Raw genomic sequence first — 17,365 nt, 5'->3', positions numbered from 1 at the left:
GAGAATGGGGCTTAATGCATGTGCGTAAGATGTCGTCCAAGAGAGAATCGGGCTTAATGCATGTGCGTACGATGTCTTCCCTGAGAGAACGGGGCTAAATCCATGTGCGTAAGATGTCGTCCCTGAGAGAATGGGGCTTAATGCATGTGCGTAAGATGTCGTTCAAGAGAGAATGGGGCTTAATGAATGTGTGTACGATGTCGTCCAAGAGAGAATGGGGCGTAATGCATGTGTGTACGATGTCGTTCAAGAGATAATGGGGCTAAATGCATGTGCGTAAGATGTTGCCCTGCGAGAACGGGGCTTAATGCATGTGCGCTAGATGTCGTCCTGAGAGAACGGGGCTTAATGCATGTGCGTTAGATGTCGTCCAAGATAAGTTTTTACAGTACAGTACAGTCTAATCCTGGACGACAAATTCCGTATAAACTGGATTTTCGCCAATTAGAGACTTTAAAAAAATAAATACTATTACAGCGGAGAGTGTCGTCCCTGATTAGTCTGTGTGGATTGCACATGCATTAAATCCCGTTTCCCCAGAGCGACACGCATATGGGCCATTTGAACATGTTCTGGCAGTTCTGCATTTTGTTTCGATTCGACATGATCATCGCAATCGGTTTCACTGAATTATTACGTTCTTGGAATAGGATTTCCCTACGTTTATCCAGAATCAATACTCAACATTACGATATGAATACCTAGATATCTTCACGATGGTACCGATAATTATCACGATAAAAGCGAAGGCTGAAACCGAATGATGTGGTAATCATGACTGTCGTCTGTATTTGTTATTGATATTGCGTCAGATCGAACCGGAACTAGACGTTTTACTTGAAAAAGATCATATTCTATCGCCATAATGTTAAGTATATACGAATACCGGTTTATAAGATTTATCGCGTTTCGTCACGATGTAATACGATCTGATACGATTTTATACGATGTTATTAGCATTTGTGCTCAGCAGATCATTGCAGAATTGTTTTAAACCGTTTATTTTCCATAATTTACACGCTGGAAGAAATTGATTTCATGATCTGATTACACGTGGGTTCGTATTCACCAAACAATACGAAGACTTGCCGTTTGCATGCTGGGAAATTTTGTCGTCTGCTAAAATGTCGTCTGCTGAATTTTTAAAATGGGTATTTTCTTCGATTTTTTTTTCAAAGAATACTATCAGAATAGCAAACGGTCTGGATCCTGATGAAACGCCACGTTCTGTGGCGTCTCATCTGGATCCAAACTGTTTGCAAAGGCCTTCACAATTCGGTTCCAGCACTGAAAGACTTAAGTCTAAGAACTACGAATATTCTTGACATTACAACATTCAAGGACTGCTTTAATTTTGAGTCAATTGTGTTATGAACCTCCTCTATCTTCGTCATTCTTTATGTAGAACATTTTGTTATTGACATCATCACCAGTGGTAACTTGTATATATTCAAACTCAGTGGTGTTTTTTTGTTCAAAGTCTATTCTTTATTCTCAAGTCTAAAATGCATAGGTGAATATGGACGCTGCTCTAATAAATTTTAGTTGTTGCGCCAATCGTAACACCGGGAACGTAGCATAATGCATGTATTCCACTTTTCAGTGTAAACGCACAGTCAATAATAATCTTTCTCGAATCTGAAAAAGTAAAAATATGAACATGTATTTGACGAATGGAGGTATACTTGCTAGTATATTACCTGGAACATAAGAGTCGCGCTCTGAGAAAACTGGGCATAATGCATGTGCGTTCAGAGTCGTCCCAGATTAGCCTGTGAAGTCCGCACAGGCTAATCAAGGACGACACTTTCCGCTGTTATGACATATTTCGTTTAAATGAAGTCCTTTCTTAGAAAAATCCAATTGAGGCGGAAAGTGTCGTCCCTGGTTAGCCTGTGTGGACTGCACAAGCTAATCTGGGACGACACTTTACGCATATGCATTATGCCCAGTTTTCTTACATTACGACTCATAATATTCGCTGTTCATGTGTGGTTGGTCAAAACAGGTCATGTCACGTCATTAGTATAAAGGTAAACGTTAGCTGAGGTCATATACTATATTCTTTATAGGCTAAAAGTCAGTCGCAAAGAAACTCGCTACGAACGTCTACTTGATACGATAAAAGACAATTACAAACGTTCAGCGTATAGTCTTAGGCCGCTATAATTCATCGAGACTAGCTGTTTTATGCAATAATATTCATACACATGCTGTAACATTCCTAATTGAGCAAACATGAACATCACATGATAGAATATATAATATGACAACGATACATCTGTACAATTGTGTTGTTATTAATTGTGAAATTTCATAACGAATTTTCTCCCTCAAATTCAAAATTTATTAACAGAAAAAGTCTCTAAACTACGTTTGTTTTACAAAATGACGACGAGTATATAATGAACCAGATATAAACAAATGCAGAAATGGCGTTTTCTTCAATGTATTTATATTTACCACGCGTAATTTTATAGTATTGGTTCCGCAGTCCCAAGTTCGATTAAGTGGAACATCCCAAGGGCAAAAACGATCCAATCTTTCCATGCACTCGAAACAGACGAATGCATTCATTTATCAATAAATAATGATATCCAAATCGGGAAGCGACTTCAGTAGTCTTGAAGGTATAGCTAAATTAATACATTCTCCCCATGGTTACAGAGAATTTCCTATAGAATTCGCTGTTTTTATTGAGTAATTGATAGTATCTTTGACCTGCGGTTTTCTTCATAAATCCATTTGGAAAGGCGACCCAATGATTTGAGGCGCCGCGTCTTGCAAACAGTTACCAGCGTCTCGCGGGACTACAGAGTCCTGTCCGAGAGTTGGAGCGTCTATGCGGCCCGTCGGTCTGAAGTAGCTGTCTATAGATTGCATGCGAGACAGTAGGGCTTTCTCTGCGGGATGGTTTGGTTCGAAATATTCGAACGAATGTGCGGCAGCCTTGCTTATCGAGCTCTGAATCTGGGATGGATTTCGGTATGGCGGTCCGGGGCGACGGCTTGTACTTCCACAGACACACGAAGAGTCAGTGACGTCATAGACGTAGTTCCGGTAAATACCGTAAATGTTATAGGATGTTTGATTTGCGTAATTATACGACGGTGTGTCTGAAAGGCTGTCGTTGGATTGACTGAGCCCGGTGGTGGCCGCAAGACACTTTGCAGGGAGAAGGGGTGGGAGGCCGGTGAGAACCGAGGAATCACAATGGCGTTGTTGTGTATTCGATACGTCCACCACGCAATTGTCGCCGATTAACGAAAACATTGGCTCGATCACCCCGGGCTTCTCATCGCGGCCGCTGACGTCATTAACGTCATTATCACGTGCAGAGCTAGCGTTTGAATAATCTGACGGCATGTCGCGCTCAAAGTCGCTCTCACCACCTGGCTCGAATACCTCTACTCTTTGTGGAGATGCGAGCGACGCACTACGGGACGCCGCCGTCCGAGATAATGACACGACGGATTCTTTACGTGAAGACCCGGCGCTGGAAACAGTTCGAGACTTCTCTCGCTCCGCTACAAGCTCTTCCGGGAATGGGTAAGCATTTTCCAGAGCGACATCGACGGTACTTTCGGTTCCGGACATGGGGGTGTCGTGCAGTAAAGAGTCATCCTTCGGTCGGTGATTGGGTCGCACATGAATATCGCCCTGTAATAAATCGCTGCATGATAAGAAAGTCTAAAACAGCAGATAACATCAGATAGACATGAACTGCGCCTTTTAAGCAAACGACGCTGAATGCAGCAATAAAATAATATTGTTTGTTATATATGCGCTAGGAAATGCCTAGTGGACTCTCCCATCCTTCAAAATGGGATCAATTTATTTCCAAAATTAGGGTTGTCTAGTATATTCATCTCTATATTTAGAATATTTCTTACAGAAATTCCTTTAAGCAAACAGCGCAGGCCCTGATGAGACGCCGCATCATGCGGCATCTCATCTGGTTCTACGCTGTTTGCCAAGGTCTTTTTTCTAGACGCTAGGCATAAATGAGTTAATGTTTTAAATTGTGTCGATGTTACAAACGTATGCGAGACAAAACAAGAGAAAATGTTTATGCCCATAATTAAAGTGTGCATCTCAATCGTTGTCAGGGTCCGGTTGCTAAAAGCACCGCCTGTTAGGTTTAGACAACAAACAAAATAATTCATTTCACAGACACCATAAACATAAAAATGAAGGCCATTTCATCATACCCATATTTTCTCAATATATTTAATGCCATTCAGAAATACAGTATGCGCTTTCTACACCATGTCTTAACTTATTGCTTCATTCAAAAATGCATAAGGGCGAATACTATTATGACATCTTAGTATTAATTAACGTAATAAATATTATCGTGGGATGAGAAATAAAACTGATAAACCAAAGCCGGGAGAATGTTTCGTCTTCTGACAAAACGACATCTATTACCGTAAACATCACCGTCGGTAATAATTTCAATGTGATCACAGATAGCCGATAGAAATATGAATGACATATCCGCGACATTGCATGCATAAATAATGTATGATAACATATAGTCGTGCAAACAGTGTGCGTTCAAATAATGACACGACTAAACAGCTTAACATGAATATCATCCATTAAATTACACAAGAGCCAATATATATAACTTAAAGGCCCGTTCGGCTTTCAACTGGCAAAATTATACTAACAGTATGTGAAAACGTGCTGCTACAGTTCTTATCGAAACATGCGTATAATCTAACAGAACCTAAATGATCAAACACGCCACCTTAGACGGACACTCCTCATCTATAAACGCTATGGAGCCGTGCGAGCTAGCGTTCTCCTTGGAGGCTAACCAACGAGCATGCTGGCAGGAAACGTGCGGTGGAGGCATGCAGAGGAACGGCGCGAGCTCACCCGAAGGGTCTCTCAGGCTGGGGCTGGGCAAGGATGACGGACTTCCCCCCTTCAGCAGAGGCTGACTCTGCAACAATACCACACCGTATTGGTCACACCAAGTGCGCGTATGATGCATGTGATCAAAGGCTCGCCGTACCAATTGTGTCCGCTAGTTGGTTTGGTGACTATTCGCTCCACCTAATGTTCCAGGGTCATACTATATTTTTAAATCTTCTATCACATAGAACTAGACGCGAACGCCTCGGACTATGGTAAATTCTACAATTAACACGTTTTTAAAGCATAGCAAGACTACGGTGTTTTATTACAGCTACGTGTGGGTCCATGCTTACATTAAAACGAGTGAATGTGCGCATTTTCTATTTATTGATTCAATGAATTTGTTTGATTCTTTAAAACTTAATGAAATCCCGATATATGATTAAAACAAAAAGAGCAACAAAAACAATTAAAATCCCGTCATTTATCAGATCCTCATAAGAAGTTAATACAATTATTAATGAGATTTAAATAGTGAAAATTCAATCAAATACAACAAAATACAACTACAATTTATTATCTGTCAAATAGATTCATTTTTTTCAAGAAAGAATTTGAAACTATCATTATTGAATTGCAATAAATGTAAATGAATGAAGTAGAAATGCAATGAATTTGTAAATATATCTAGTAATCTTAGTAATACTGCGTGAACATGATTGATTTAAAAATACAAATACTATGAATGTCAAAGTAATGATGTATAAATATCAGTTTGAAACGAATTACTTAGAAATTAAAGTTAAAGACAATGTTTAACCTTATAAATACAATGTGAAAGGAATGGTGAAAGAAAGAAAGACAGACATTGAAGGAAGAACGAAAAAAGAAAGACAAAAGGAATGAAAGGATTAAACAGAATATATTTTAAGATAATTTAACTAGTTTATTTATTTATTTATTTTTTTGGACAGAAAATGGGAGTACTGTTGTTACTATTGGGACTATAAAAAAAGTGCTCAGGTTAGGTGCGAGTACCATGTCATGCTATCGGACGATGGCTATGGAAGTGCTGAGTTTAGGTGCGTTTACCACTTCATGCCACTCGGCACATTTACCTGCCTGCTCAGCTTGCTGGCGGCGCTGTCCCGGCGGGGATTGAGCGCCCCGGAGAAGCCGTGTGTGCTGGAGCGCCGGGCCAAGGTCAGCGCCGCCTCCCTGTTCGCCTGGTACCGTCGCACGCAGCTGCTGTGAACATAAAGATAGGATTTGCGTTAGAGACATATAACGCGTCAAAGTGATTGACCTTTTAGCCGTAGTGTTCAAATTACTCACTCTATTAATTACCATACTTTTGTTTTATGATTTATAGTAGTTTATGGGGAAATTTCGATGATTTTAAACTGTTTATCCACTGCTGCAAACGGTGAAAAAACAACCACAGCGAAACAAAAATTCGTTGCTTTTGGTAGATAATTGATTTTAATCCAATAATAATTGTTTCTCGTATCACTCCAAACCATACGAATACCCGATTCTCATCAATTTTGTCAGCATGCGAATATGGGGCTAACGTGACATACACACACATTATGATAATAGTATCTTTAGACCATCACATTTCAGCTTCATTTAATTTATAAAAACTACGCGAGAACTATTGTTAATGGATTACATGTATTTGCTACTACTATCTCAACATTTCGTGGCTCGGTGATAACTACTTTTTATTACGTAATCGTTTTGAGAAATATTATTATTTTATGCTTAATGGAACGAGTCGATGGATATTTTCTTTATATGTCACTTCCAAGTAGACTATTACGCGAAACCTGTTTTAGTTGTTCTCTTATAATCAAATATGACCGCTAAAAATCAATAAGAAAAGAGTCATAAAATAATCATAAAATACAAAACTCACATGCGATGAACTGACAGCTGACTCGGGGGAAAATCAAAGGGACTAAAAATCGAACTGTCAGTAAAGAATGGAAAAGATTTCCCATTAAAATTGCTATTGGTTCTGAATTTTTCATGAAGTTAACACAATTATGCCTAGCGTCTAGAAAAAGGCCTTGGCAAACAGCGTAGACCCAGATAAGACGCCGCATCATGCGGCGTCTCATCTCGGTCTGCGCTGTTTGCTTAAAGGAAGTTCCGTAAGAAATATTCTAAATATAGAAATAAATATCCTAGACATCCCTTATTTTGGAAATCAATTGATCCAATTTAGAAGGATGGGAGAGTCCACTAGGCATAAAGGGGTTAATTCTGGATAGGCGATACTGTACTTACTGGATACGTAGCGCGCCTGCTATAGTGAAGAATGTGCCAATAACAGCTGAACACGTAACTATGACGACCACTTGAGTCTTACTTAAACCTGCAACACAGATATACGAATATTATAGAATTATTAATTATTGATTTAACTGTAGAGTCACAATATTAAACATTGAGCTACATAATACAATACAGGGATCGTCGGGTGACTATTGAGGCTACATGATACAATACAGGGATCGTCGGGTGACTATTGAGGCTACAGGGATTGTGATACAATACAGGGATCGTCGGGTGACTATTGAGGCTACAGGGATTTCACGGAATGTGCTTTACTTGGATTTGTGTTAAAGGGACCTTTGCACGTTTTGGTAAATTGACAAAATAAAAAAATTGTTTCAGATTCACTAATTTTCGTTTTAGTTATGATAATTTTGAGGAAATAGTACTACTGAACATTTACCGTGCTCTAAAATATCCATAATTTGCATCTTTTGACTATTTGAAAACCTGAAAATTATAAAGCGTTGCAACGCGAAACGATTGAATAATTTGGAAAGTTCTGTTGTTGTCTTTATATTTTGGGAAAATACGCGGGTTGCTTATATAATTAAAAAATATATCCCTGCATACCATGGGCACGGATGGTCGAGTGATTTAAGCGGGAGACGTTTTACTCCAGGACTTCAGGGGTCAGTGGTTCGAGCCCAAGTGAGGGTTACTTTTTTTCCTTTTTTAAATTGTATTCTTGTTTGTTTTTTACTGCATATTTTTAGGTCCAATGTTTAAATTTATCAATATAAAGCATTTAATGACAAACGTTAAAACATGCCAAAATCTGTGAAAAGGTCCCTTTAAAGCCATGATACTTCATTGTATGTAGATCATGATGTCATGACGAATGCTAGACTAGTTTAACTTTATTACTGTGTCAAAATTCCTATAAAACCATGGTAACAGAAACGTTTGAATCGATGCGCACGTTTTAGCGGTTGTATTCGAACGAAACCCAAGATGACTGATTGCTGTCCGAAATGAATATTGAATTCCACTTCAAATGTTCACTAACTGAGATTGGTCGGGATTGCGATGGAACAATATTGAAATATGCAAATTCATGTTCTTGACGAATTCGAAAAATATTCAAAGTAACAATATTTATGCATACAAAAAGTTTTGTTTTCACTTACCCGACAGATTCTATTTTTTTTTTGTGCCAGCCCAAAACTTAATTTTTAATTATTGTTTAATTAATTTTTTTCATGTATATTTATTTTTTTTAGAATATTTACTTAAACAAGTATTTTAAATTAGATTAATTTTCAATTGATAAAAATTACGTAAATGTAGAGATTTGGACAAAATCTGCATGTAAATGCATATTTTACATAAATCGGAAGTTGTTTAAAAAGTTAGGTACACAAAAGTAAAGCGGGCTTCCTACCCGTTTTTTAGATATAAGTGGAAACAAGTGACCGTTTTGTCCTCAGTACCTCCATTTGGGATACGTTTAACGGATGTAAAATACATGTACATGGAATATACACGTGCATGAAAAAGGGAAACAATTAGATGCATAAATTATGATAATGCTAATATGTAAATGATGTCTATGTTAAATTGCACACGTTACTAAGCGATCTCTATCCATATTGATTTAAGTAATAGTAAAAAAATAACGTAGTTGAAACATAAAAACGAGAACACAGGCTTGAACAAGTCGTGAATAAGCCAAAAAACCACAGTCAGAGCAATATACAACAAGCAAATTCGTTGAATTGATATCCCCCGCCAATATGCTTCTGGACACAAAAGTGTTATATTTGACACTCAAAAAAGCATTTTTTTCAAGATACAAAGGGCCATAACTCCGTTATTAACATATGGTGTACTATGCCATTTGGCGTGCATCATCCTCTTATCCAGATATATACTCATACCAAGTTTCATTGAAATCCGCCAAAGCACTTGCAAGATATGGTTCCGGACACACAAGTGCCGGAAGGACGGAAAGACGGACGGATGGACGGACAACGCCAAAACAATATCCCTTTGCCGATGGCGGGGGATAATAATGTAAGCAACAGCATCGCCATTAATTATTATCATATGAGCCTTGTTCTGAGAAAACTGGGCTTAATGCATGTGCGTAAGTGTCATTCCAGATTAGCCTGTGCAGTTCGCACAGGCTAATAAGGGACGACACTTTCCGCCTAAACTTGATTTTTGGTAAGGGACTTCATTGAAACTAAAAATACCATTAAAGCGGAAAGTGTCGTCCCTGATTCGCACATGCATTAAGCCCAGTTTTCTCAGAACGCGGCTCATATAAAGAGTTGGTTCGATACCCGATGATGCAAACATCAACGTCAATAAGGCCATTTTAAAAACTAACAACGACATATTGGTATATTATGATGTGCGTTGTTACGCCTTTCTTGATTTCCCATTATCAATTGATTTTTTAAAAATACAAATATCCTTTTCAGTTTTTCTCAGCGTAATGCCGTGTGTCTCAATTAACGCCCTTTACTTCGTACGTTCTACGTGACAGGTAAATTAAATACATTTCACAGTAAATGTGTAACATAAGACTTATTAGAGTTATTTCTTGAATGCGTAGTTCAACCTGGTTTTGCGCTGTCGGACTCCGAGTGGTCTCCCGTAGCTCCTATCGCCGCTGTGCCGCTGTCGTCGGTAAGATTCCGGCTGTCGTCCGATGCCGCCGTCGCCGACATCTTCATATCCAGACTAACAAGAGGCAGACCGGAAATGTCGGTCCGCGACACCCGATGCGGAAGTTGTGTAAGACGACCGGCTGTGATTGATGGTGGCGCCTGGACAAGCACGTGGTCACACTTTCCAACATAGATGCTCCCATTGTTGGAATCGTACACGCGGCGCTTGGCTTCTCCGGATGTGACGTCTCCAAGATCGGATGGAAAGTGACGAAGGTGGATCCTCACGGTCATCTCGGGCGCTCTGTGACCGTCACTTCCCCGTCTTTGTAACAGGATATCTTGTATTTCCACGCACGGCGATACCTCCTCAGCCGCCAGTATTCCGGTCCTCTGGAGGCTGTCGATCAACTGTAAGTAGGCATCGCTCAGGTTCACGTTCGTATTATCCGACGAATAAAATGAACTTGCCTGTTCAAGAATCAACAACAGGACTGACACATGTAACGAAATACTCCTGAATAGCCACCGTATATCCATCACATTTCAGAATAAAAATTCAAATACAATGGTTACAAATCACAGTCTGTACAACCCAATACGAATTAAGTCAGGCGCGAGTTTCAGATCTACAGTTCACTGGACGAGATATAATAGCCTCATGATACAGTCATACAATGCGGATCGATGGAATGGCTCGTCTGGTTGCGGTATCAATAGTTCTGTATAAGAGTTCTGTCACCGGAGACAGATACGTGCTGGCAGACGTCCAGCTCATCTCGCTATTGGAGTTCTTCCGTTTCTCTGTAATACTGTCAACATATGACATCTCGGCAGACTAATTGTGTGGTACTTGCTTTGGGCGTCGGAATTTGTATGGTTATATGAGCATGTTTCATCGGACCATTTGAGACTGATGTTGGGACGCTCTGTTTCCGGCGGGATGATTGTGGCGAACGCCGGTTTTGTGTCGAAGCGACCGACACATACAGCGTGTCCTCTCGATTATTAAAAACATGAATGGAGAATTACCGACAATGCGTGCACTTCGTGTTGCGGCAATGGCTGACGCCTGTTCACATGCTCCGCTGGATTCCATGAGTGTGTATCATATCTACAATAAATTTACGATAAACACAAACTATATGCCCATCGTGTAAAAACGCAGGCAAGAAATCATATGCTTGGCAAATATTATAGCTAAAGCACTTTTCCTGAACGTTGATTCCTTTAAACATTTCCTTTCAACACCAAGTGTGCTAATGCTCTGTGTTATATTGGTTTGTTCGCAATAATCCTTTTTCAGATTAAGAATAAAAATGGAAACACAACCAAACGACAAAACATAGGGTACATAAAGTTTTAAGAGCAACATAAAACTACTGGAAACGGACGAATATGACACAGAATGACACCATTGGCGAAAAGTTTATTGATGCGTTTAATTTGTTTCTAATTCCAGGCTCGGTAGCCGATTGTCAGTGGCTATATATCCCCTCGTTCATCAGTAGGACACGGCGGGATTAGATCCTTACACTCGCTATATCCCCTCGTTCATCAGTATGACACGGCGGAATTAGATCCTTACACTCGCGCCTGAGTAGTCTGGCACCTACTGGCACATAAGTCAAAGCCTGGTCCATCACTAGTCTGGCACCTTCTGGCACATAAGTCAAAGCCTGGTCCACCACTAGTCTGGCACCTACTGGCACATAAGGTCACAAATACCAAAAGATTTCCTTAACAAATTCAATGTAAAACCGACAACTTCAACGAAAAATAAAGTCAAACTTTTGCGCGTAGACACCCCCATACCCATACCTTTTCTTAAAGAGCATGCCAAGCCGAATGGATGTACACAATAAAAAAGATAGGTCATCCAGTATGTAAGAAAGAACTCGACGCGAATCAACAGTCATTGTTTTAAGGCCACCTTTTTACCGGCTGATCTCCAGTTGATGAGGGTTTCCCGCCATCTGTCAAAATCTCATGTAGTCTCCAACCTATAAGCAAAACACTGAATTTGTAGTATACAACAATGTTTTTACCTACCACATGCACACAGAAATATTCAAAAATAAAGTCATGGCAAGTGCCCATACAGAGAATTGTGTCTTCAAATAAATGACGTTCCATTCTTTAGAGGGTACAGCATTGAACACAAAAATGATTTAGTATATTGTAACCATAAGTCAAAGCCTGGTCCACCACTAGTCTGGCACCTACTGGCACATAGGTCAAAGCCTGGTCCACCACTAGTCTGGCACCCACTGGCACATAAGTCAAAGCCTGGTCCACCACTAGTCTGGCACCTACTGGCACATAAGTCAAAGCCTGGTCCACCACTAGTCTTGCACCTACTGGCACATAAGTCAAAGCCTGGTCCACCACTAGTCTGACACCTACTGGCACATAAGTCAAAGCCTGGTCCACCACTAGTCTGGCACCTACTGGCACATAAGTCAAAGCCTGGTCCACCACTAGTCTTGCACCTACTGGCACATAAGTCAAAGCCTGGTCCACCACTAGTCTGACACCTACTGGCACATAAGTAAAAGCCTGGTCCGCCACTAGTCTGTGCCTCAGATTTGTTATTTGTTCTGACTTAAAATAGCAGCATAGAAGCACTCTACTACAACGTTTCGCATTCTTTTTGTGCAGGATTTAAGTTTTCAGAAAATACTTATTCGGTAGCTCATTTTTATTTTTACAGACGGTTTATTCGTTTGTCGACAACAGTTATCATAAACTGCAATTCCTTATTCAATTGAAGTTTTCAAAAACGCATTATTAGTATCGGTAAATCAATTTCAGTATTTAAAGAGATCAGATTCGGGATTGATTTCGAGTTATAAAAGATAATATATTCAGTATTCCTTTCAAGAAAGCTTTAATATTCTATCGTCAGTTCAAGTGATCATAAACAGAGTATTCGGAGGTCAATTTAGTTTATCATAGCCTGCTGATTGATAAATCAATTTAAGTTATACACAGCGTAATCGGTAGTCAATCAAGTTATACAGCCGCTTAATCGGTAGTCAATCAAGTTATAAAGCCGCTTAATCGGTAGTCAATCAAATTATACAGCCGCTTAATCGGTAGGCAATCGAGTTATACAGCCGCTTAATCGGTAGTCAATCGAGTTATACAGCCGCTTAATCGGTAGTAAATCAAGTTATACAGCCGCTTAATCGGTAGTCAATCAAGTTATACAGCCGCTTTTATCGGTAGTCAATCATTGTTTAGTTAAAACATATTTTATTTCTAAATTGACAATTACAAATGAATTACAATTCACACAATATAATATGGAAAAAGGGTCGGACCTAAAGTTCTACAACAGTATCGTCAATCAAATATTAAAATAAAGTGGACGATTCGTTGACAGCTGTGTTATTTCAAAGGCAGTTTATTAGATAGTTACTATATACTACTATACTATACACAGCTTATTTGACAGATATGAGTTATTAAAGTTATCACATTGGGGTGCATTGTAAGGTGCTTTATTCGTATACAGAATTATTTGGTGGTCGATTCGAGTTATCATATTATATTGACAGATTAGTCAATTCATGGTATCATAAACAGCTATTTGTATAGTCAGTGCTTGATACAGTAGAGAGTTAATTCGATAGTCAATACATGGTACCTTAAACTGCTAATTAGGTAGTCAATACATAGAGTCATAGACATCTCATTCGGTGGTGAATACATGGTTTCATAAACAGCTCATTCGGTAGTCAATACATGGTATCATAGCCAGCTTATTCGGTATTTATTGCATGGTGTCATAGCCAGCTAATTCGGTATTTAATACATGGTATCATAGCCAGCTAAGTCGGTATTTATTGCATGGTGTCATAGCCCGCGTATTCGTCATTCAAAGCATGGTATCATAGCCAGCTAATTTGGCGTGTATTGCATGGTGTCATAGCCAGCCAATTCGGATATTTATAGTAAAAGTAAAATATATAAAATAATATTTGTTGTATTTAATGATTTTGAAACATAATGTCACAAACTATTAAGAAAAAAAGCAAAAAGCTAAAAAATATTCAAAATTTTTAAGTCAATATGTAGTGATGATTAGAGAAAGACTATTTAAAGTAAAAGTATATGTCATGAGTGTAATTTCGCTCCCATTTGTGCATTATTTTCTTACTTTTTTAATCGGTGACATTTCGCCATCTGTGAACAAGTATTTTAAATATAATAGTATTTGAATTTCAGACGTTATCAAAAAACATCATATGAGTCGTGTTCTGAGAAAACTGGGCATACTGCATGTATGTAAAGAGTCGTCCCAGATTAGCCGCACAGACTAATCAGGGACGACACTTTCCGCTTTTGTGACATTTTTTGTTTAAATGAAGTCTCTTCTTAGCAAAAATCCAATTTAGGCGGAAAGTGTCGTCCCTGATAAGCCTGTGCTAATAAGCACATGCTAATCTGGGACGATACTTTGCGAACATGCATTATGCCCAGTTTTCTCAGAACATGAGAACAATATATACTTAGTGTTTTTCCCAGGCCATTTTAGCGTGGCGAAAAGCCACGCCGCCCTCCCGGATCGCCACGCTACCCTTTTTAAAGGCAAATTTCGCCACGCGCCCTTTTTTCAAAGGCAAATTTCGCCACGCGCCATTATCGATAACATCTTTATTGCCTTACGATCTAACTTGGTCCGCAAAATCAGCTTCCCTGATTGTCTGTGACGCTCCGACTGTGCTTGATTTACTCGCGAGACGTCAACGTCTAATCGACTATATTTAATTGAGATTGTGTGTATTTGAGATTTATTTACAGGTCGTCCAGCGTCTTCTCGACTACAGGTTACATTACACTAAATCATTGTGCATCCCTCCGTGGTCCGTTCGAAAGTAGTGCCTATTTCTAAAGAGTTCCTTTTCTCTTCTTGAATATAAGCCATTTAACAATGTGAGACATGTCTTTTGTGGTTATTTGTAATATCCTGTATGTGTCTGGAGTACTTTGATGCCTTGGATTGGAAGCTAACTTAAAAGATGAACTTTTGAGGGTGTATTTTCTATTGTGTGGGGCTTTTGTCGAAATTAGGATTCCGAAACGCGTTTTTCTACGGTGGGTTCATTCGACAGCGATTTACTTTCTTAGATGTTGCGAGACGGTATGTTTTTGATTGCAATTATTGGAAGATGACAGATCCATCTTTAAAATGATACCAGGTTCGGAAAAATTGATACGTCGGAAAGGCAAGAAAAATGCTGTGAAAGTTGTCAGTTTTATAATGGGACCCTATGGGAATCGGAATTAGTGTAATATAACCTTTAAAAAGCGCATTTACTGCAATGTCAAGGTCACATGGATTCGTCTGCAAGCGAGACAAGTAGAAAATGAATTTTAATGAATGTTTTGATGATTTGGGTGCTAAAATAGATGAGAGATGTCAATATTTTGGTCCAAATGGGTGTTTTAGGTGGTTTTGGACTGTTCCGGATGGGTGGGGGACCTGGTATGGACAAGTAAGGGTAACATTTCCAACAAATCTTAAATGTAAATATTATTATGTCCCTAGATTGAAGTTTCAGGTGGAGAGCAAGATGAAAAATATGCCAAATTACATGCATGCAGCCCATTTATGCCATTTTTCTCTTTGTTTGTAGGCCTGACCGTTTGTCCTTGAGCCGTCGATGGTCAACAATCCGCTAGCTGTCTTGCTCTGACTGGTGCACTGGACATGATTTCAATGTGAGTCATCATACTGATTGTTTAATTAACACATGAATTTCAGTTTGTTCGTTAAAGTACTAACTTAGCTGTGTATTTACAGTGGACGTAGTGGTGCGCAGCAGGTGGTAGACTAGGTATTTCCATAAATACACTATGTTTACAGAATTGCGGCCAGTGGAGCAACATAGCTGATGAGTTAATAGCACTATTTCTTCAGACAAATAACCTTATTTTCAACCTATAAAGCATATTTAGCTGTAGGTGGGGCCATTTAGCTGTAAGATCTGGCTTTTGTTCTGTTAAGCCCTTAGAGTAATGAATTTCAGAGTGAAGACCATAGCGCCTTTTCCTAGTCAAGTATCGGGCAGCTGTATGTCTTTTCAGAAATGCACATGTCTTCTTAAGCATGTCATTGTGTTTGCTTTTAATAAGATAGGCAATAAACTCATAACCTTTAGACAAATGAGCATCTGTAAATTCAGATTTCACTATTTCAGAGTTAGCCAGACCATGATTGAGCTTAAGGATTGTGCTGCGGATGCAGCCTGTGCAGTTCCGGGAGAAAGTCACTGTCTTGGGCAATGCGGTCTGGTATCAGGTAAGCACTATTGAAAGCCTCACACTTTTGGGGGGTCTGAAGCCTTGTGCTGTCAATGCGATCTGGTTCAAGTACAATCAGAATGCATTTTCAAAGCAGTACTTCATCAGATATGGTTATCTAAAGCTTACAGTTCGCGGGCAGATATGACTTCGATTTGTTCTTGCTAGCAGAACCCCTACAGGCCAAACTATGCGTTAAGCACTATTTTCCACAGCAACCCTTGCAGACAGAAAAACAATACTTACAATTACTTCTGGCATTTAATTTCTAATTTCCTTTATATCTCTTTTGTCTGTTTGTTTGCCCTTTTTAACTCTGACATGCCATCTTGCTCACATTGATGGAGCATACCTGTTTTTGTTTAGAGCCAAGTCCCCAGCTGCTCGAGTTTGCCGTGTCGATAATGAGAAAGCCATGGCATGATGTCTCCTCTATGTGTTTCCTTATCTCAGTGTTGAACATAATTGCCAGTTTCAGGGGCCTAAACATTTTATTTTATTAAAGGTCTGGATGATCCTTGCCTGACTGCGGGTTTGTGTACACCTCAATCCGACTCTGTGTCCTGAACAGAGGCCGCAGTGGTGCAGCGCTTGTGGACGTTCCATCAACATCCTGAAAGGTCAACACTACACCCAGCTGGGAAAATTGATCCTGATAGTCATCCCCAGGTAGTGGAATGAATGTACACTGAACTACAGAGGAATCACACCCAAATGACTTTCCTGCCACGACATTAGTGTGGCCACTCGCGTAGGAATTCCTTAGCAAACGTGCTCTTTTGCATGGTGACTGTGGGCATTTTTGCAAAACTTACGCTTCCAACACTGGATTTTAAAGAGAATACTTAATAAAATGTCGCTAACAGGACTTATTTATATGAGAGAGACTATCTGGATGCGCATTAAGTGTCACTTTGTGTCGTTAGCTGTTGAAGGAGCGCTTTGCGCCTTTTTAAGTGTTAATTTTGGGTAGCCGGCTTGTATCGGCTTGAAAGCTGCAAATTATGCCTCTCATCATAATAGCATTAATTTTTGTAATTGCAATGTGTATGTTTAGATTGTAAGTGAAGCTTTTAATAATAATTTTCTTAAAAAACATGATTTTATATGCTGTCAGTGAGTTTTTTATTGAAAAAAATGCTTAAAATTAAAAAAAAGTCTCCTATTTCATCAAGAAAAGTACACTGATTCACAATCAATACATTTATTTGGGCCTTTTGCTG

The 17,365-nt window shown here is 39.3% G+C and overlaps 1 protein-coding gene and 1 long non-coding RNA gene across 2 annotated transcripts in view; one reads left to right on the top strand and one right to left on the bottom strand.

The window, feature by feature from the left end:
• Positions 1-2,333: 2,333 nt before the first annotated feature.
• Positions 2,334-10,447, bottom strand: LOC127831816 (uncharacterized). The gene is made up of 5 exons (XM_052356889.1): positions 9,782-10,447; positions 7,165-7,252; positions 5,988-6,117; positions 4,757-4,954; positions 2,334-3,660 (listed from the first exon to the last, which is right to left on the bottom strand). The coding sequence occupies exons 1-5, from the start codon at positions 10,368-10,370 to the stop codon at positions 2,734-2,736; spliced, it is 1,932 nt and encodes a 643-aa protein (XP_052212849.1). The 5' UTR covers positions 10,371-10,447; the 3' UTR covers positions 2,334-2,733.
• A 4,419-nt stretch (positions 10,448-14,866) lies between these two features.
• Positions 14,867-17,365, top strand: part of LOC127882457 (uncharacterized) — a 3,262-nt gene continuing 763 nt past the window's right edge. Inside the window, exons 1-3 of the long non-coding RNA XR_008050541.1 lie at positions 14,867-15,560; positions 16,040-16,140; positions 16,648-17,365. The exon at positions 16,648-17,365 is cut by the window's right edge and continues 763 nt beyond it. This is a non-coding gene — a long non-coding RNA (uncharacterized LOC127882457). The remainder of the gene's footprint in view (positions 15,561-16,039; positions 16,141-16,647) is intronic.

This window comes from Dreissena polymorpha, chromosome 5, assembly GCF_020536995.1.
Source record: "Dreissena polymorpha isolate Duluth1 chromosome 5, UMN_Dpol_1.0, whole genome shotgun sequence".
Classification (NCBI taxonomy): Eukaryota; Metazoa; Mollusca; class Bivalvia; order Myida; family Dreissenidae; genus Dreissena; species Dreissena polymorpha.
Note: the sequence above shows the minus strand (reverse complement) of the source record. Positions and strands in the feature narration are given on the sequence as shown.